Source organism: Pollicipes pollicipes, unplaced genomic scaffold, assembly GCF_011947565.3.
Source record: "Pollicipes pollicipes isolate AB1234 unplaced genomic scaffold, Ppol_2.1 Scaffold_7231;HRSCAF=8579_pilon_pilon_pilon, whole genome shotgun sequence".
NCBI classification, from domain to species: Eukaryota; Metazoa; Arthropoda; class Thecostraca; order Pollicipedomorpha; family Pollicipedidae; genus Pollicipes; species Pollicipes pollicipes.
In genome coordinates, this window is record NW_023597034.1 from 22,957,370 (window position 1) to 22,978,742 (window position 21,373).

The 21,373-nt window shown below is 57.3% G+C and overlaps 1 protein-coding gene across 1 annotated transcript in view; it reads left to right on the forward strand.

The window, feature by feature from the left end:
• Positions 1 to 265: 265 nt before the first annotated feature.
• Positions 266 to 21,373, forward strand: part of LOC119109858 (putative chitinase 10) — a 35,473-nt gene continuing 14,365 nt past the window's right edge. Inside the window, 19 exon segments of the mRNA XM_037233610.1 lie at positions 266 to 378; positions 7,346 to 7,587; positions 7,972 to 8,148; positions 8,520 to 8,665; positions 8,667 to 8,724; positions 9,366 to 9,652; positions 10,126 to 10,281; positions 11,143 to 11,292; positions 11,490 to 11,799; positions 12,402 to 12,638; positions 13,339 to 13,599; positions 14,596 to 14,772; positions 17,699 to 17,706; positions 17,755 to 17,964; positions 18,369 to 18,634; positions 19,162 to 19,358; positions 19,691 to 19,846; positions 20,204 to 20,377; positions 20,691 to 21,062. Of these exon segments, the coding sequence (XP_037089505.1) occupies positions 7,353 to 7,587; positions 7,972 to 8,148; positions 8,520 to 8,665; positions 8,667 to 8,724; positions 9,366 to 9,652; positions 10,126 to 10,281; positions 11,143 to 11,292; positions 11,490 to 11,799; positions 12,402 to 12,638; positions 13,339 to 13,599; positions 14,596 to 14,772; positions 17,699 to 17,706; positions 17,755 to 17,964; positions 18,369 to 18,634; positions 19,162 to 19,358; positions 19,691 to 19,846; positions 20,204 to 20,377; positions 20,691 to 21,062 (3,577 nt within the window). The 5' untranslated portion in view covers positions 266 to 378; positions 7,346 to 7,352.

Consider the following 21,373-nt stretch of genomic DNA (forward strand, 5'->3'; position numbering starts at 1 on the left):
ATGACCTGTCTCCGGCCATCCCGCTGGCGCGCCCCGCGCCAGCTTCGGCCGCCGGCCGGTCCTCTCCAGCCGGCGGAGCCGACCGCTGCACCAGGAAGCCGACCGGCGCGCCAACAGGAAGAGGTCAGTGGACAGCGGCGGCGAGCGCGCTGATTGGCCGTGCCGCGACACGCCCCGCCCGCTGACCGGACGGCCGGCCGCGGCCCGTCGGCACGACGCCGTTCTATAAAGCCTATACAGCCTGTGGCAGCTTGAAGTCGGTATTCCTTGCCGGGCTGTCGCACCCGGTGCGGGCTGACAGCGCAGAGCGCGGTGGTGCTGTTCATCAGGCGTCACTCTCCAGCGGCAGAGGATTGCCCGTCCGTCAGTGCCAGACAGGTGGGACTCCGAGCACGCCCCAAACGCTGTTCGCCCTTCGTTGTGCGACGCTTTGGTGGCATCCCTTTGAACCGTACCCAGCTGTCCGTGTCTGCCCGGGTGGGCTTTCATCGCCTCGCTGCCGCGTCCGGACGGCCGTCGTCGTGGCCTCGGCCGTGCGGAGATTAGCACAAGCCGGCAGTGAGCTGTGACTCGTGGCCTGCTCTTGAGGCTCTCGGCCTACTGCCGTGTGCATCCCCCACAGGCCACCGCCGCCAGCGAACGGCTCCACGGCGGCCACTTCCGCGGTGTTACCGATCATGAAGCGAATGACTTTCACGCTTCAGTGGAGCTGCGCTCCTCGGCCGGGGTTGGCGTTCTGTGGTCCGTTTGACCGGGGGTCGGGACGTTCCCCGGGCTAGACGCTCCTCGACCCATTCACCTCTGTTCGGACGTCCTCTACTTCTCTGTATCCTGGTTCGGACGTCCTCCGGTCAGTTTTGTCCCCGTCCGGACGTTCTCCGGTCAGTTTTGTCCCCGTCCGGACGTTCTCCGGTCAGCTGCGTCTCCGTCCGGACGTTCTCAAATCCTCCGTACGTTGGTGTGGGCACGAAGCTCATGTCGGTATCGTCATACCCCGGACAGCCCGACTCGGTCGACTTGCTCAGGGTCCAGCCTCGCCAAGCTCAGTCACTGTTTGTGCCGGTTTGCCGCCTGTTTGTGCCGGTTTAGCGACTGTTTGTTCTGGTTTGCGGGCTGGGCGCCGGACCGGTCGAGTTCGCCAGCGGCCGTGAGGCCTGTGGTGACATTTCCCGAGTCGCCGGCTGGCGACGAGGCCGGAAGCTGACTCGGAAGGAAGCGCGCATTCGCGCCCGCTCGATGAGTCAGTGTCACGAGGTTGTACCCAGAAGACGTTCTCATGACTGGGATGGGCCGGGGCGGGGATGCCAAGTTTGCGTGCTATCAGCTGGTGATTCACTGCGGTCATTTGGTGGTAGAGCTGTCGTTGACTAATGCTGATCCAAGGCACAGCGCTTGGCGGACGTTTAGCGGTCGCTCTGTCATGCAAATGCGTTATAACGATAACGGTAGCTAGTCATCAAGAGAAGGCGTGTTCAAACTTACCTGCGTGGTGATCACATGGTGATCTTGTTTCTTCGCGGTTGACACGAAACAAAAACAGGTCACAAACATGTGTATCTCGATTAGCCGTTATCCACCGACCTGAGCACCTACCGCCTCCCAGCGGCACCTGCCGACTGGCTGGCCGGCAAAGGCAGCTGGGGCGACCTTCACAGCGCCCTGCCTGGACACGTTGACCATGAAATACTACCACTGCGATTTAGTCGAGATACACCACCCTCTGTGGGGAAAAACGGTGTGTTGACCTAGTCAGCGGTTCTTTGGCAGCATTTCTTGGCCAGACAGCCGCCTTTAAGCCGCTTAATTCGATAAGGCTATCATGAGGGAAAATCTTCTGCAGCACGGCGTTTTACCTGGATGCTAGTACCGTTTGCTCGAGTGCCGCAGGAATGCCTATTGAAAGGAAATGTTGGCTTGAGATGAATCGGCCTAAACGGTCCATACGTTGTCCGTCTATGTCCTGGGCTTGACAGTCTTCACAAAGATCGTACGAGTTTCCGCAAACCGCACGCTCGTCCAGATGAGTGCAACTCATTTCGACCAAAAAACACCTATAGAGATGCTAGGGATCCGAGCAAAGATGCTATAAAATAAAGCGCCACCAAATTTGCACCAAATATCAACACTGCATTCAGATGCGGTGCACTTCAAAGCCAAGTGGCAATGCCCTCGGCAGCAGCTTGATGCAAATCATGCTGGACGACTCAGCCGCTGGCCCCCAAATCTGGCCATGGCGTCGCCTGGCAACAGCGGCACCCGCCCGACTGCTAGCCTCTGCGGCTCCGACGCGGTGGGGCCCGCCGCTTCGCTCCAGCACACCACCGCGGAGCGCCCCTGTGGCTGACCCATGTGGCTGACCCCTGTGGCTGACTCCTGTGGTTAACCCCTGTGAGACACTACCGTGGTGCATCCCCGGTGTGCACTCTGTGGCGTACCTTCGGTACGCACCAGTGGTGCACCCTTCAGCACACACCCGCACTAGTCCCCTGTGGTGCAACCGCACCCATGTGGTGCAACTCTAGTACATCCCTGCGGTGCGCCCTCGTGGTAAACACCCGTGCTGCACCCCGTGCTTCTGTAGCACACATCAATGATGTACACCGCGGTAAACACCTGCAGCATGCCTTTATGGCACACGCCAGTGATGCACAGCGCGGTACACACGCGTGGCATGCCTCTATGGCACGTCTTGCGGTGCGCTCGGCGCGGCACCACACACCCGCGGTGCGCGCGCACACACCGTCGGTCAGTCTAAGACGGTCGGCAGCGGCCTGCTGCGCCGCCCCGGGAGGTGCCACGGGAGAGCGGAGCTCGTTGCCACGCCCGGCCACCACCGGCAGGTGTCCGTCGCACCGGCCGAAAGGTGCTTGTGACATTTGCTGGGAACTTTGGAATCTGAGAGCGCTGTGCCGGATGGTGCAAGCTGGCACTTCATTACGGTGTAAATTAAGGTTGCCTCTGTAATCATGAAATTGGAGGGACTGGATTTCTCTGGCAGCCCTCGTAACTTTGTCGATTAGTTTGGCCCAGTTTCATCTCTAGCATCTGCTGTGAGTGCATTATCCGGCGGCCGTCATCTCGTCCGTGCCACGCATCTGGCAGATGGTCCAATAAAACACATTCTTCCATGCGCAAAAGTTATCAAACTCAGCAAAAGAGCAAACATTACTTGGATTACTCCGCTCGGCGTCGATTGGGTTTAATGTCCGGAAATACCTGGAACGCACCCTGGGGCAAATCTACCGATGGGAAATTCTTGAGGTGACCGTAATAATCAAACTCGGGGTATTTGGCCGCGAGAGGTCAGAGGAATGCAATGGTTGTCGATGCCGCTGTTTCAGTTGTCAGTGATTGGAATTCTCAGCACTGCTTCGACGAGGTTTCCGCCCCTCCTGCTGGGCGTAGCTCCTTTGACGATCCAATGGCTCAAGAGATTGCATAAGGTCATCGACTTGCGAAAAGTAATGAAAGGTCACTTGCCTTTGAAATCTGCAAAACTGGTTGAATGCCTACTGTCCTTCCTCTATGTAACTTTAAATTACATATGTGTATATTTTTGTTTTTTTCTGAGCTTAGTAGTAGGTGCACAACTTTCAGTGATGCGGGCAATTGCATTCGGGTGTTCACTTTGTGCCTAAGGAGCTAGCCACATAGCAATAGCTCTTTTCGTTCTCAAAAAGTGTGAAAAAGCATTCAGTCTAAGTGCATTTGTCCTTTGCCGCCCCACCTCTCCTTGGTTTGTGCTTCGTTACATTTCCTTCCGAGCATGCCGCCACGAAAGGCCACGGATCATGTAACGAAAACAAAGTCATGAAGATGCACCGCGGGTTACGCCCGAGGGCCGCTTGATCATTGTCCATGTTGCACTTTAACCTCATGGCTAACAACCGGGCGTCCTTCACGCCCACTGTGACAAGTCAACTCCAGCCGAGTTCAGGCAGCAGGTGCGCCGAGGGATGTCCGTCCTCGTCTTCGATGTGGTCTGTTGCCGTTTGGACGGCTAAATAATCGTCATCGGCGGCGCGGGTCACTGTTGCGGCAAGGTCGGCTGAAGGCAGGCCGTGTGCCGTGGTAGTCCCGCTTGCCACCGGAGGAGCGGGCTGAGCCCGCGAGGCAGCGAGGCTCGGGCTCTGCCGACATACCAGCCCAACCCAGTGTCAGGCCCGGCTGACCAGAGGGTCAGCGACCCCGGTCCGGCGCCGCCACCGGCCCTGTTTTACCGCTTGACCTTGTGGAAGGTGAGTAGCCACGACGCCGCCCCTGGGGCGGGGCCGGCTTTTATTATCCGCGCCGAGCCGACCTGAAAACGGGCCTCGCTCAGCCTCGCCGGCTGCGGTGTCCACACGCCTGCCGGCGAGAGGTCTGGGATTGCGGCCGCGGCGATCGCTGCGCCGTGGAGCCGCGTTCCAGTGGCCGGGAGCGGCCGGGGCGCGGCGCCCCTGCAGAGGCCGGGCCGGCGCGCCGGCGCAGCCGCTGGCCAAACCGCACCAATCGCGCCGCCGGATCCGGCGCCGGCGTGCCGCGCCGCCGCGAGCCGGTGCGGACGGGTCGAGCGCGTCCGATCGGCTAATCCCACCGCCTGGGACAGCTGGAGCGTGTCGAACGAGCCTTTGGGCCGTGCCGACCGGGTCAACGGGCGGGACGAGCGGGACAAGCGGGACGAGTGGGACGAGCGGGACGAGCGGGACGAGTGGGACGAGTGGGACGCGCGGCGCGGCCGGGCCGTGGTCGGGCCGTGGTCGGGCCGTGGTCGGGCCGTGGTCGGGCCGTGGTCGGGCCGTGGTCGGGCCGTGGTCGGGCCGTGGTCGGGCCGTGGTCGGGCCGTGGTCGGGCCACGGCCGGGCCGTGGTCGGGCCGTGGTCGGGCCGTGGCCGGGCCGTGGCCGGCGGTGCGCGCCGCTTGCAGCGTGCGGCACGGCTGCCGGCCGGTCCATGACCTGCCGGCCGGGCCGCCGCCGAACCGGCCGCGAGCTGCAGCCGTGGCTGTTGACCCCAGCTGGCTGATGTTATCCCGTCCGATGACCGGTGGCGCGACCTGGGCGCCCCCTGTTGAGTCACGCTGCAGGTCACGAGACACGTCTCACGGCCAACGATCCGCTGTGTTTTGCAAGCGATAGAACAAATTAATGACGTAGTTCTGGGATGGCATTGCACCCGACTGGCCTTAAATCTACGTATGGAGTTGAATGTGCATGGTCGTCCACTGGATGCTAGCGTCATACGTACGGTCGTACATTGTTATCTGCGCTTTCGTTCAGCACCCGCAGATGTGGTGCCAACGCAGTCACACAAGAGAAGGGAGTCGATCTCATGCATGCACAAAATCTTCGACCCGTTCACAGGGCCCAGCCGGCCGTTAGTAACACCTCGCTACTCTGCGCGTTAAAGAGCCGGCTGCGGACCGAGAGGTCAAGGACGGTCGGTTACTGACCTAAGCCCCACTCAGCCGCCAATCAAAAGATCGGTCAAAAAGGCATTAGACAGATGTAATTTATCTACCTAGCGAAGCGTATCCGATGGAGTTTTAGGGACCAAATAAGGTCGAGGTAGCATAATTAATCTCGAACTGACGTGCTTCTTGCGTCGGGAAATTAGTCGCCGTTGGGAGATAAAACCCCACACGCATGATAAATATCACAGGGAGCGTTAATGATATTTTAAATGCCAGCATTTTCTTTCCAGGCATGACTTACCCCCGTCTGTTCTTGAAAAATAGAGCGTGCTAGATTCCTGAAATGATCTGCTTGACTGCTTCGCTGTCCTACTGAAAATAGCTGATTGCGCTGCCTTCTACGTGTGGTGATTTAGGTAAGAAATGAAATGCCGCAGGTTTTCTAAAGGCCAAATCCTCAGATGTGCATCCATCCTGCATGTGACACCTTAAAAGTGGTATGCGATGACGTTATCACAACGAGGCAGAGTTCACGTCCAGCCCGTTGTTCCGCATCGCTTCCTGTATTCGCCTGTGCGCCAACTCCGGCTGTGACCTCTGCAGCACCTGATCAAATCTGGCGTCATCAGACCAGACTTGTCTGCGCAGACGGACGAGACGTCATACCACCTCCTTGTTCTGGATGAGTCGTTAACGAGAGCTGCCAAAGTTTCGCAATTCCCGCAGCGGCCGCCGGCCGCGGTCGGTCGTGGCGCACATCAGCGCCAGCACGTGCGGCCGGCGGGCGCGGGCGCGGGCGCGGGGACCGGCCCGACCGGCTAGTGCCGACGCATCACGCGCGGCTCGTCAGTCCTCAACTCGCGACTATGCGCCGCCTAATTGCGATGGTCCCGCCGCAAGCGCCGTGTGTCGTCACAGCGCCGGCTTTTTCTCGGCGCTCGTTATCGGTCACTGCCAAGGTCGGCTGGCCACCTGCGCTCGCGCGCCACGGGCCGTAACCGCGCGCGCCGGCGGCCGGCCGCCGCCGCCCTGTCATAACTCACCGGTACGGGCTAATTGAATGAGTTATGTGAGCGTCTTTGGCCATGGGGCGGAGTGCGATATGTCAAATGAATATGCTCATTAGTTATTTACGTGCTTTGCCATCTGTCTAGCATGCGGATAGGATGATGTATTTTTTATTTCCGCTATTGATCAGCGTGTTTGCTACGTGGTGCTTAAGAAATTTCTTAAATCCCTTTTTTGACGGCACGCAATAGAGAAATAATTGATGACATTCCAGCGGAGTTTTTATCATCATGACTTCTGTCATTTTCTTCCACCTGGTGATGTAATTGCGCAATTATGTCCCAGGCGTAATGATGAAGGGTGAGGACCCGGCAGAGGACCCCAAACGTCTACGCATAAGTACATCTAAGCTATAGCGGGTTGCATATCTTCCCAGGAATTATTGGCATTGCCATCTGGTGACAGGCTCTCCAAGCTTCAGTTCAAAACTTGTGTTTTGGAACAAAAATTTCAATTTTCTCCTCGCCGACAATGCACCTTACCTCGATCCCCACGATATCCTTGTATTTCACCACGTCGATTTGTAGCATTTCTGCCGGTTTCCATACCATAGGTGTAGCAACATCCGAGGGATTGTAGACAGACCATTTAAGATCTGGGTAACAATTAACCATGAACATTGTTTTCAACAGGGAAGTGAGAAAACGACAATTTGTGACCAGCACTGAAAGGGAGACTAAAGCCCACTCCAGAGCAATTCTGAAGGGGTGACGTGTCGCCCAAGCTATTCATGGGTGACGTGTCGCCCCAGCTATCGAGCGGCTACACTCACGTCCGGTACACAAGAACGCGCCGATGGGCGCGTGAGTCACCGGCCCCGTGCTCGAGGACGCAGCGCTCGGGACGATAGCGCCCGCCCCGCGCTGAGTGACGCGACTTTCGGCAGGCTCACGATGCGGATGTCGGTGACGGCGTGCGCGCTGGCGGCGCTCCTGGCGCTGAGCTGCGCGCCCCAGGCCAGCCAGGCCGCCTACTGGGGCGACGACCGGACGCCGCTCACGAGGGCCACCATGCCCCGCGGACACGTGGAAAGCCCGCCCGGCGAGGGGCCGGCGGCCGAAGCGCTGGAGAGGCTCACCTACAGGGACTACAGCAGCGCCCCGGCCATCCGCACCCCTGCTGAGAATGGTGAGGCCACAGCACTGGACGCCGGGCCGGTTCATAGGCTTGAAACCTGTCACAGCGGCACGGGGGCGGGGGGGGGGGGTCAACTTTGTTGCAGCTAATTAAGACTGATCTTATTCGTTTTGTCATCGCTTCAGGATGTGAAGAAACACTCTCGGCCTTTGCTAATCTGCGATCGATTGCGATAATGTCACGCCGTCTTGGTCTTCGTTACCACAATCAGCTACCTCGCGTTTAAGTGGGCTGAGTTCCAGGAATCAGCCACGCAACGCTACTAAAATTAATCGTGACCAAACACACCAACCGGCCACAGCGACCCTGACCACGACCGATCCTGTCAGTCCACACATCAGTGACCCTCCATTGAACCCATCGCTTGTCCCGCAGGATACAAGATCGTGTGCTACTATGGCGCGTGGGCCATCTACCGGGCGGAGCCGATGAGCTTCCGCCCGTCCGACGTGCAGGAGCAGGGCTGCACGCACCTCATCTACTCGTTCGCCGGCCTGCACAACAAGACGCTGGAGATTGTCAGCCTGGACCCCAAGCTCGACATTGAGAAGGGTGAGCACCGCTCTGGTGCTCCTGGCTTCGGCCCGCTCGTCGGGACGCTCCTGACGGGCGTCACCAGTCGATGGACGACCCGTTGTTGCGGTCACGCGAAAGATAGATGACAATGGGTTTCCCCAGTCTGGTCCATCGCTTAAGATGTATTGCAGTCCTCTTCCGGGAAATCCAGCACTGCTTTACGTTGCGTTTAAAATGTGTGTGGTTAATCGGTAGCCCCGTGGATGCACTTGCCTTTGTGGTTATTTACGACCCGTAATTGACGAAGCCTGACATTTCATGGCACTGTAAGCGACCCTAGCATGCGACAGTGCCGGAAGACGTTCCGTGGGCGGTTGCAGAGACGTGCCGACTTATTGCCATCACAGGTGGTTATGCCGAGGCGATCGCTCTGAAGCAGAAGAACCCCCAGCTGAAGGTGATGATCGCAATCGGGGGATGGAACGAGGGCGGCAAGAAGTACTCTGACATGGCCAGCACAGCCGCCAGCCGCACGCGCTTCGTCCGGTCGGCCCACCGCCTTCCTCATGGAGCACAAGTTCGATGGACTGGACCTGGACTGGGAGTACCCTGGTGAGTTCGGCTGGCGCGCGGCCCGTTCCGCTGCGATGCGGCGGAAGTTGAGTCGGCCGGGTCAGATGGGCTGATTTGGCGCCTTCGATGCGCTCCACACCGAGGGCAGCTCTTGATAACGCAGTTTGGTTTGAGAACGACGCACGGGATCCAGCAATCAAAACAAGTCTGGCGAATCTTTAGGGCTGGAGCACGCTGAACGCTGACCAGGTTATGGGCGTCGCAGTAATAGCGCACTTGAGTGTTTAGCATTACCGTAATTATAACAGCACTTTTGAATAATTTTGCATGGTCGCCAACCGATACATTGTCAGGTTTTCTCGGCATCACGAAGTGCTGAACAAAATTTAGGCGTCTCTTGAAAAGAAAGAGACTCGAAAGACGCGATCTGTAGTTCAACAAAGCAAAGCGCCGCCTCGAATTTCCAAAGGGATCTCAGGGCTCTTAATGAGATTAGTGCCTAGAAACAAACTTAAGATAGTTTTTTTTAGTTTTGCGAGTTTGAGAGATTAATTCGCTGCTCTGTAGAAAGTTCTTGAAATTCTCCAGATTTCACAGCGCCGGGTTGGTACCCTTAGTGATAATAAAGCAAGCCCAATGTCTGTATACATAAGGCTCATCACGACTGGCACCTTCCTCAGGCGCCTCGGACCGCAACGGCACGTGGAGTGACAAGGAGAACTTCGCGCTGCTAGTGGAGGAGCTATACGCGGCGTTCCAGCCGCACGGCCTGCTCCTCTCGGCGGCCGTCTCGCCGGCCGGCTTCCGCGTCAACGAGGGCTACCACGTGCCGCGCCTCTCCGCCAAGCTGGACTTCATCAACGTGATGACGTACGACCTGCGTGGCCCCTGGGAGAACTTCGCCGACCATCACTCGCCACTGCACCGCCGCGAGAGCGACAAGTGGAGCTTTGCCAAGCTGAACACGGTGAGTAGTGCTCGGCCAGCGGCGTGTCGGTGCGCAGTCAGGTGGGAGCTGGCCGTCGTGCAAAGTTAGCGTTATTGGGGAGCGGGTGTAGGGACATGTTGACGGGCAAAAGAAATGAAGATGGCATAAAAATGTGGACACGCGGACTAGTAACGTTGTTTAATATGTTTTGTCAGTAGCTGACGCTGTAGTAACGTCATTCTGGACAGAGAAGCTCAGATACTATCTGTTGAATTCTATTTTCGAGCATGCTTTAGTTCTAATTTCGTGTCAGCAGACCTTTCGGTTGTACCTGTTCAAACCAGACACCTAGTCAGGTCGTGACTTTTGTTATTACCATGGAATGCTGCCAAACTTTGTCGGCAATTAGCCTACAGTGATATTTTTAGCGAAACGTCCTCCAGAAGCATTACTATCGTGTGACGGTCCCAAAACATATTAAAGCCTGACGCCCACTGTTTTCTTCTCGGCAGCGCGACGGGCTGAAGCTGTGGATCGAGAAGGGGGCCGACCCCAAGAAGGTGCTGCTCGGTGTGCCGTTCTACGGCCGCTCGTTCATGCTGCGAGGCGCCGACACGACGCCTGGAGCCGCCTCGACCGGCACCGGCCCGCCGGCCATGTACACCAAGGTCAGTGGTACCCCGGGCGTGGGCTGCGGCGCGGCTCAGGTGCCTACCCGCCGGCCATGTACACCAAGATCAGTGGTACGCCGGACGTGGGCTGCGACGCGGCTCAGGTGCCTGCCCGCCGGCCATGTACACCAAGGTCAGTGGTACGCCGGGCATGGGCTGGGGCACGGCTCAGGTACTGGCCTGCCGGCCATATACACCAAGGTCAGTGGTACGCCGGACGTGGGCTGCGGCGCGGCTCAGGTGCTTACCCGCCGGGCCGGTCCGGCCGGCGCGCCAGCCATGCCGTGGTGGCATCACAGCGTCCACAGACACCCAGTGCAGGCCTGCTCGGGCTTGGTATGCTATCGGAATCAGTTGAGCAAGTGCCCTGAAACCATTTGAGTATCAGATGCATCTAGCATCAGGATCTGACCGGGAACAAACAGGCAATTTTGTGTCGGGTCATGATTTTCCCCCTGCCGAAGTTTTGACTTCAAGTCTTATGGTGACTGCGTCGTTCGGCACTTATACTAGAGCTAATTGTGGAGCTTTCTTAGAATGTGTGATGATTGCACCAGCTCATATATTTTTCCGTTAACGTTCAAGTGGTAAAAAGTTTTGGACTTTACTGTTTAATAGTGAAGTGCTAACAACATGATACGAGTTGTAAGTAACAACCATATGGACTGCAAATTTTTACACTATCTAGATTAATAAACAGGAACAGATTGCAATTGGTTTGGTAGCTAAAACGCAATTTTTCTTCAGCTACATTTAATATTGCATGCACTGCTATAGCAAGAGGAACATACTGCTTTCACGTATTCTTGTATACGAGTTGAGCTGCATGCGTTGAGCTTCCAAAAATGTGTCCTGTAGGAGAAAGGCTACTGGGCTTACTTCGAGGTGTGCAAGACGCTGGCGCAGGAGCCGGGCTGGACGATCAAGAAGGACGGCGCCGGCGGACCTTATGCCTACAAGGACAAAGCCTGGGTCGGCTACGATGATTACTCATACGTCTCCAAAAAGGTGAGGCCGGGTGCAAATCAGCGTTGCTCATGGGCCGTGGGCCACAGCGTGGGAAATGTTGTTGGCGTTTGGAGAAACGGGCTGTACTACACGATCCGCTGAGCGTTATAAAGCGCCGTGTTACGTCCCGCATCTCAGGTCACATCTCCTCCGCTGCGTCTCCCATTGACGCCGCCCGTGCTGCTCTCGCGCCGCAGATGGACCTGGTGAAGGAGCTGGGACTGGGCGGCGCCTTCGTCTGGGCGATCGACCTGGACGACTTCCAGGGCGTGTGCGGCGGCAAGTGGCCCCTGCTCCGCGCTATCAATGAGAAGCTCAGCACCGACGGCATGATGACCATGAAGCCCATGACGACCATGAAGCCCATGACGACCATGAAGCCGGACACCATGAAGCCGGACACCATGCCTGGGACAATGACCACGATCGAGTCCATGACCACCATGAAACCTATGGCGACCGAGAAGCCTTCCACCATGATGGAGAAGCCGACCACGACGTCCTCCCGTGAGTCCACAGATCGTGGCGTTGGTTTGGTCGGTCGTCCGATGGCTTAGGTCTTTTAAAGATGTTAAGCTCAATGCCACGTGTAACGCGCTTTGCCTGAAGCGTCAGTGGCTGTCATTACAAATTCGCACAATTTACCACCCGTGCGAAGCATTTTTTGTCGTTTCATGTAAAAACAAACTGTTTCATTTCTCTCACAAAAATAAGGCTGAAAAGTTTACGATGCGATCCCCTGTTTCCGGCTAATTTCCATCTGCTTTGCGCGGATCCCTTCTTATTCACCTCCGCCAAAAACAGCATTATTGCGACAACAATGCCTGTCACGGTCACTTATCTGCTGTAAAGGCGCGACAACAAGTCTGCCCTGGCACAATAGCTACTGCCGTCTCACCACTAACGACGCCGCCACGAGGGCTGCCTCGGCTGCCGCTGACAGACAGGTCAACAGATGGACACACGCTCAGGCAGGCGCACATCCTGGGACGGGCTTGTGTTTGTCACCGACGGTTACGTAACCACTGCAAAACTATGGTTGTCAGGGGCTCCTGGGTTTGGAGCCGGATCACAAGCGCGCTCTGACGTCATTGCGTCTGCGGTTTCAGCATCGACCGGCGCGACGTCGCTGCCGTCGAGCCAGGACGAGTTTAGCTGCCCTGCGGACGGCTTCTTCCGCGACCCGCACAACTGCAAGGTCTACTACCACTGCTCCAACGGCATGGGCCACAAGTCGGTCTGCAACGACGGCCTGGTGTTCGACAGCGAGAAGAACGTCTGCAACTGGGCGGACCAAGTGTCGGATTGCCCGAGCGGCGCCGGCATGGTCGAAGAGGAAGGACTCGGTGAGCTTTACCGGCCAACGGCGCGACGTCAGGCTCGCGATGCTGGTGACGCCCTTGCGGTGTCTCCAGGCTCCATGCGAATCCCATGGCTGAGATACACAGGCTGTCACGCAGGGTTCTGCTGGCCAAATCCAATTTGTGGAGGTGTTTTGGATGGCGACTGACAGAAAAAAAACTTTAGTTTTATCGCTAGTGCTTATGTCATGGCAGCGAATTACGCGCCACAGCAGCTCATTAACCCAGTGCACATTCCACAAGCCCGCGTCGCTTCCAATTTTCCACCCACGGTCACAAGGCACTCGGCCACCAGACTCTTGTTAGGTTCAACTGGCTCATTGTAAACTTGTCACAACCACGTTTTGAGACTGTAGGGAAAAGTTCGCGTGGTGATTCCACCGGAACGAGGACTGTTCGATGACAACTTTGAAAATGTAATTCATCGCGAAACATAGAGATTAAACTATTGCGCAAACTTAACTGCAAAGGTATGCCAGCTACTGCAGCTTGCTCTCCACTCACGACCCCAAGGCACCCAGTCACCGGACCCACTTCCGCTTCCTCTCATCACCTCTCCACATCACACCGATTCGAAGTCCCCTGGAGGTGCCCTGGCGACCTCGGCGGCCCCTGAGATCGCGCTGATGCCCCCAGGCGGCCACCAGACGGCCGTCAGCTGACCGGGGGACGACTGTGCCGGCAGACGGGCGCGAGCCGCCCACGTTCCAGTGCCCCCGCTCTGGCAGCGGGCTCTTCTCCAGCCCGGACGACTGCAGCATGTACGTGTGGTGCAACCAAGGCCGCACGCACCAGCTCACCTGCGGGCCGCACATGCACTTCGACACGCGCTCGGGCACCTGCAACTACCCCAACAGGGTGCAGTGCCAGCGCGGCGTGGCCACGCGCGTGGCCGGCATTGGTGATGACCTGGGCCCGGACATGGTCGCCACTCGAGCCTCGCAAGGTGAGCGTCACTGGCGGCAGCACGTGGTGGCTGTGCTGTTTGCAAACCGCAAGGTCTCTTCCCTATACACCACGCAGCAAACGCACTGCATTACAGCCAACATCCGGCACCGGTGCCTGACCGGCGTTCCTGACTACAAACGAGCAAATTTTTCCACATTTTTTTTACAACGGCATCTGGATAAAGCCTGAAAGGCGTTAAGCCTATCCTCATTGTGAACGTCTGTCGTGGGAATTGCGTGATGTCTTCATACGTTCTCTAGAGGGATCGTTCGATCTCGTACGCTGACAAAAGTTGTTGCATGTTACAGAAAGCCCACTTGTTAGCCACTTGATGCGCCGGAGAGGCATTGCAACATGATGTAGCACGTCCGACAAGCTATTTCTGTGACATGGCGGGGTGACTTTTCAGATGCGTAGGAAGGTGGCTAAAGGCTCTTAAAACTCAGCGAGAAAATTAGGAAGCAAAAACATGTCAGCTACAATTAGCTCTGACAAGTATTTTTCTCGCCGCCACAGCCTTAATGCTGTTGACGCACACAGCAGCCTGCTTCATAATTCCCACGAGCGCCTCGGATAAATCCAATTTGCCTCCGTGATGTATGTCAAAGAGAGCAGTATATCTCTCCGCTGCAGATTCCTGCTTGTTTGGTGTATCCATACCACCTCACAGAGTTTTGGTGCTCAGAACTCAGACAAGCTCCGGCTGCAGAGATAAGGCCTTTAACAGTGGCATTATTTCTTATCAAGAAACTCGGGACGTAACGTATCAACATTTTTACGTACGCTTGCATTAAACTTTTAACTTCCTCGAACAGGTGAACATTGGCATAACATGAGCTGCAACATAAGACGTGAACAAAGCAAAGCATGTACGCTACCAGAGTCTTTGCAGCTCATAGACATAGACTGCATCACTTGCGGTATCACAGCTGTCTTCAGTGACAGTTTTAGAAGTGACGAAACGTTATTGAGCACGAACCGCACCTGTTCACAGACAACAAGGTGGTCTGCTACTTCACCAACTGGGCGTGGCGGCGCGAGGGCGGCTCGGCCTTCGCCCCAGAGAACATCGACCCGACGCTCTGCTCGCACGTCATCTACGAGTACGCCGTGCTTGACCCGAACGAGCTCACGCTCGTCTCATTCGACGAGTGGACGGACTTTGACAACAGTGAGTGAGCCGCAGGGGCGTACTCGTATTCACTGCGGTGGTACGTGTGGCGGGACGGCGCGGACCGCCCGTGGGCGTGATGTCCGCGGAGGGCTCCCACCGCCAGTGGGCGTGATGTCCGCGGAGGGCTCCCCACCGCCAGTGGGCGTGATGTCCGCGGAGGGCTCCCCACCGCCCGTGGGCGTGATGTCCGCGGAGGGCTCCCACCGCCCAATGTCACGCGAGCGCGGCGTTCGCGGAGGCTTCCCATCCAGAAGCTAGTCGTGGCTCGTGTGAGGCACGGTTATGGGCCCCTGAATTTGGTCAGTAATATATTTGCCGACTTTAGTACAGGCCGCGTTTCAGTGTCTGGTTTTAGCCTACAATAGACCAGGGAGCCCGGTGCATGAAGGGGCGATGGAGCGCCATCATCAATATTAATTACTCCTTCCGATGAAGTGAATGGGACTGTTGGTTCGAGGTCACAAAAAGTTTCGAAAATAACGTGCCCAAAAAAGAACTGTCATGTGCGGTTTACCCAAGGGTTCGTAGTTTTATATTCACCCAGAAAGGAGCTTTGCAAATTTAGGTTTGACTAAGCATGCTAACCTACTGAACATTAAAAGCTTCCAGCATAACGATATGCCCCTGGTCGGTGAAGCCACCGAACCTTCAACAGCTGATTGGTCTTTAAGTTCAGCTTAGCTTGCGTACAGACTATACTGACTTGTCATCGGTAGCACGGGAACAGCGGTTTCCATACGTCAGTCACCGATATTCACTGATGACAGTAGTCTGAGCCGTCGATCCGATTTGATAATCAGATTCGATGGCTTCGCCTCGGTTTTTTTCTGCGGTGGTCTGTTTTAGCCCGGCGCTGCGAGGCCAACATTGTCTTGACTGGATGCCTCCATCGACTTGTCTAGTTGGGGGTCGGCCATTTTGAGACGTGCTGGGTCACTGCCACATGATTTCGGAGAATAGCACGATAAATTGAGTCAGATAACTGCCTTCAGCGGACCGGCGAACCGCGGGCGACCGTTCATTCTCCGGGGACCAAGGCTGGGATTAAATAGCTTTGTCGACGCCAAGGTGCTGTGACCATTTCATCAAGTCGTTCTTCATTATTCTTCTGAGGCTACATAATGCATATGCATTTGGTTTAGTTTCTCATGAATTTTTCATCAACGTCATTGGTGGGGAGGTATTCGAAGCTGTTCCTCCACAAGATATATTGTCTGTTGGTTGACATTTCTCTGCTTAGCCCCCCCCCCCCCCTCCCAGCGCATGATAATATTAAACAATATTACAAGTCAAGCACTTACCTTGTGGTGCGTTTCACCCCTGCAAAAGCAAATTTAAAAGTCTAGTGGTCTTTTAGCCCAAAAACTTGTTTGCAGCTCAAAATTGTCAAAGCTGTTACTCGTTTAACTAAAAAAGCTGCATGGACACCAATGGGAGCATGGCCAGCAGCACACTTGAGCCGTTGACGGCACACCAGAATGTTGCACAAGTCGTCAGTGTAACGACCCGTCAGCTTTCCCGCGTGAGGATCGAGCCGTGTCAGTCACCTAGCCCCCAGGACATAACTTACAGTCATGTTTCCCGTGGAAACGTGGGGTCTCAATGGTCCGGGTCGACCTCGGCTAGGTCATATTTTAGCATTGGTTACCTGGTTATTTATTGCTGCTGTTCGCTGGCGAGGCCGGCAGCGACGCGCCATCTTTTCGCGTAACCTTTCACGTGCGTCTGTCCCGTCACGTGGCGCAGCGACCGGTGAAATATTATGTCGAGAATCGAACACGGCCCATCATCATCACCAGACCACCGCTAGTCATCATCATCAGTGTGTTTGCCTTGATGTCCGCAGCAATATCATCTACTGTTCCTGCTCCCGTCTCTGCAGCAGTCGTGTTAGGATGATGTTTGAAGATATATATGAAGTTAGATTGATTCACACTACTGAACTTAATAGCAGGGCAGGGCCACTTATGGTGCTGAGCTTCAAACAACTGGCGGAAAAAGCGCAAACTTGTCGGCCAACGCTCCTGCAAAACGTTGCGAGTGTTCCGCATTATTTCATGTGATTTCTGCGTGGCGCAGTGAGGCCATTGCGTCGGTCTATGGCCTGCTCCGTACACACCCCAACTTGACCAGCTATCCCAGCCGGCCGGGTCGGTGGCCGGAACTTGACCAGCTATCCCAGCCGGCCGGGTCGGTTGTCAGGACTTGACCAGCTATCCCAGCCTGCCGGGTCGGTGGCCGGGACCTGACCAGCTATCCCAGCCGGCCGGGTCAGTGGCCGGGACTTGACCAGCTATCCCAGCCGGCCGGGTCGGTGGCCGGGACTTGACCAGCTATCCCAGCCGGCCGGGTCGGTGGTCGGGACCTGACCAGCTATCCCAGCCGGCCGGGTCGGTTGTCAGGACTTGACCAGCTATCCCAGCCGGCCGGGTCGGTTGTCAGGACTTGACCAGCTATCCCAGCCGGCCGGGTCGGTGGTCAGGACCTGACCAGCTATCCCAGCCGGCCGGGTCGGTGGCCGGGACTTGACCAGCTATCCCAGCCGGCCGGGTCGGTGGTCGGGACTTGACCAGCTATCCCAGCCGGCCGGGTCGGTGGTCGGGACTTGACCAGCTATCCCAGCCGGCCGGGTCGGTTGTCAGGACTTGACCAGCTATCCCAGCCGGCCGGGTCGGTTGTCAGGACTTGACCAGCTATCCCAGCCGGCCGGGTCGGTGGTCAGGACTTGACCAGCTATCCCATCCGGCCGGGTCGGTGGTCGGGACTTGACCAGCTATCCCATCCGGCCGGGTCGGTGGTCGGGACTTGACCAGCTATCCCAGCCGGCCGGGTCGGTGGTCGGGACTTGACCAGCCATCCCAGCCGGCCGGGTCAGTCGGCGGATGCGCTCCGGAGCTGACACACGTGACCCCGCCGCCGGCAGACTTCATCGCCCGGATGCGGCAGCGGCTCGGTCCGCGTAAGCTGCTGCTGGCGCTCGGCGGCTGGACCGACTCGGCCGGCGACAAGTACAGCCGCATGGTGGCCACGCGCGCCAGCCGCGCCAAGTTCATCAGCTCGGCGCTCAGCTTCGTCACCGACTACGGCTTCGACGGGCTGGACCTGCAGTGGGCGTTCCCTGTGTGCTGGCAGGGCGACTGCACGGCCGGCGCCGCCGCCGACAAGGCGAACTTCGCCATGCTGCTGAAGGTGCGTCTCCAGCTGGGTGCCGGCATCCTGCCGGCATGTACATGCCCTGTACATGCCGGCACCCTGCCCTGATGACATTCTGCCTCACCGCGTGTGCACGGTCGTCGTTACCTGATAATGGCAGAGAATGCAGTTCTCACGAGGCATGGCCTGTTCCACACAGCAGTGCTATTTGCGATGCACTTGCGGCGGTTGGTAAAATGATCACTTCCTAAGAGCAAGATTTTTCAAAGGCGTCTACGTTCAAGCGTCATCCAAACACACAGGTCTAACGCAACACCATCAGCCACCTGATCAATAAAATGGCAGATCTTTAGTCAACATGTCATCCAACAGTTTGCATCCACTGTCTCGATGCGTGCACACGCGCCAGCTCCGAAGCGTAACACCACCGGTGAATGCAGGAGCTGCGCGAGGTCTTCGACGCCAAGGACAACGACCTGCTCCTGACAGCCGCGGTGGCCGCCCACGACAACATCGTCCAGAAGGCTTACGACGTCGGCAGCATGAACAAGTACCTGGACTTCGTCAATCTGATGACGTTCGACTTCCACGGCGGCTGGGAGCCCATCACTGGCCTGGTGGCGCCGCTCTACGGCTCGGACGCGTCCGACACCAAGAGCGTGGTAGGTAGTGCCGACAGCCGTGACTCTAGGGTGGAGCTGAAATTGCTTCCGATGAAGCCACCGAGGACAAAAGCCTGCTCCATCGCTCATAGCTCGAATGGGGAAATTTGTTGGCGATCCTGTGAAACCGCGGTGTCTGGCTGCAGGATACCTTTGAGGTTCGCTCATTCGTTTTACGTGGCTCTGGAACTGAGAAAGTCATGCAGGTCGAGCCGTGCTGGGCCTCTGGATCGTTAGTCAGGAGTCGTAAAATTGCCATCAGATGAGGATTTTCTCGCTCCTGTTTTCAGTAGCACGAGGATCATCATATATTACCGAATGAGCCATAGATGCCAGACGTCGGTAAAACTCCAGCGAGTTAAAAGACGGCCAGTCACCCATACTGCGTTGCCGTTGTCGTTTATCGTGGTTTTAGAGCGTGTCGACAAATGAGGTCAGCGACCCGTTGCAACCCGTTCGGGGTTGGGTGCTGTGCACCCTTCGTTGCGCCCTCCAGTCAAGTCCAGCCTGACGGCCTCTCCAGCGTGACGGCCCCGGCGCGCACGACTCACCCGCGTCCCGTGCGTTCCAGGACGCGGGCCGTCAAGCTGTACGCCCGCATGGGCCTGGACAAGGCCAAGATGGTGGTGGGCATCCCGTTCTACGGCCAGTCGTACAAGCTGTCCACGGGCGGGCACAGCGTGGCGGCGCCGGCGGCCGGGCCCGGCCTGGCCGGCGAGAAGACGCAGCAGCGGGGTATGCTCGCTTACCACGAGATCTGCTTCAGGCGTGAGTACCCACGGCCTCGCGTCACGAACACGTGATGGTGACGCCCGCGGACGGCACCCGCATGGCCGCCCAAGCCCGCCGCTTTTACCACCGACCGATCATCAAAAACTGTGGAGAAAGACGCATCAATTTAAAAGCTAAAAACGTTTTAAAAAAACGTCAGTATTGCTTTGCATGCTTCTTGCAGTGTTAAATGAGAGCGAATTCGAAGCGATGCGTTGTGAATATCCAAGCCTAGAATTGGTTAAGGCCGTAAGCTACTTTTACGCGCGTCCTTACTTTAACCATTCGCGTCCTACTTATTCTCGCGGCTAATGTTTTTTGGTTTGCAGTGCGGACTGGCTGGATGTCGAAGAGGACGGCGAACGGAGATCCCTACATGTACCTCAAGGACCAGTGGGTCAGCTACGAGGACGTCCAGTCCATCAAGAAGAAGGCTGACTACATCGCGTCCAATGGTCTCGGTGGAGCCATGGTCTGGACCCTGGGTACGTTTGAATTGTCCAAATGTCGTCGTTCACAAGCTGAGAATAAGCGCCACTGACTGACGCCTCCCTGTTTGACGATCGCTCGCCTGCACCATGTTATTGCGTTAACGCAACCGATGCTTTGGTCCATTATCTTGTTTTAAATGCTGATGCACAATTATCTGAAACGACAGCACTGTGTAAGCGTTGTGTGCTGTTGTCGTGTAAGCAGCGGACACACCGGTGTCGTGTACGGACACAACGACGCCATGCGGGCATGGTGCGTCGTCGTGTGACCGGCCGACACGCCGGTGTCGTATGAACGTCGAGCACACCGTCGCTGTGCGGCCAGCTAACCCGGCGGCGCGCGTGCCGCAGACTTGGACGACTTCGAGAACAAGTGCTGCAGCGAGCCGCAGCCGCTGCTGCGCGCCGTGTCGCGCGCGCTGCGCGGCGTGCCGTCGGGCCCGGTGCAGGCCAGCTGCAAGCAGCCGCCGCCGGCGGTCACGCCCGCGCCGCCTCCGATGACGACTACCTATGACTCCGGCGCTGGTACGCAGCCCCTGTCGGATGGGCCGCTCACAGGGGTGGGGGACAGCCCCAGGGGTGTGGATGGGTCACCTCGCCGTCGTGCTGCCAAACGCGCCGGTCATCCGAGGCAGGGTGTCGGGCGAAAAGCCGTAACGGCCCAAGCAGAAGGTGACTGTCAGTGTGCGTTGCTATAGTGCGGGGACCCAGTATGGATTAAGGTATATGTGTAGCCATTATAGGGCACTTGCGCATGGTTATCTAAGTCGAAACAACCGAATGAACGTGAAATGTAACGTTTGAATATTTCGACTAAGAATGTTTTGTTGGCTTTCAGTTCAGTCCCCGACGACTACGAAACGACCCCGGCCAGCCTTTTCCGAGACTACCACCACCACCACCACCACCACTACCACGACAACTGAGAAGACGACTACCACCGCTCCCACTACCACTACCACCTCCACCACTACCCCAGCAACAACGAGCGCCGCCTCCACCGAAGCTCCGCACATGACAAGCCCGGCGCCTGGCGGTCTCAAGTTCAACGCTATCGGATTCGCGGCCGACCCGGAGAGCTGTTCCTCCTACTATCGCAAGACGCCCGAGGGCCCAATCAAACTGACCTGCTCATCGCCACTTCACTTCAACCCGGAGTCGAGCCAGTGCGACTGGCCGGACGCGGTCAAATGCCAGATCAAGCAGGGAGGTGAGTAGACGTGGGCGGCGAAGGACAGGGGGTGGGGTGTGTGTCTGGAGCTGCCAGGAGGACGAGGTGTGGGGTGTGTGTCTGAAGCTGCCAGGAGGACGAGGTGTGGGGTGTGTGTCTGAAGCTGCAAGGAGGACGGGAGGTGGGGTGTGTGTCTGGAGCTGCCAGGAGGGCGAGGTATGGGGTGTGTGTCTGGAGCTGCCAGGAGGACGGGAGGTGGGGTGTGTGTCTGGAGCTGCCAGGAGGACGGGAGGTGAGGTGTGTCTGAAGCTGCCAGGAGGACGGGATGTTGGGTGTGTGTCTGGAGCTGC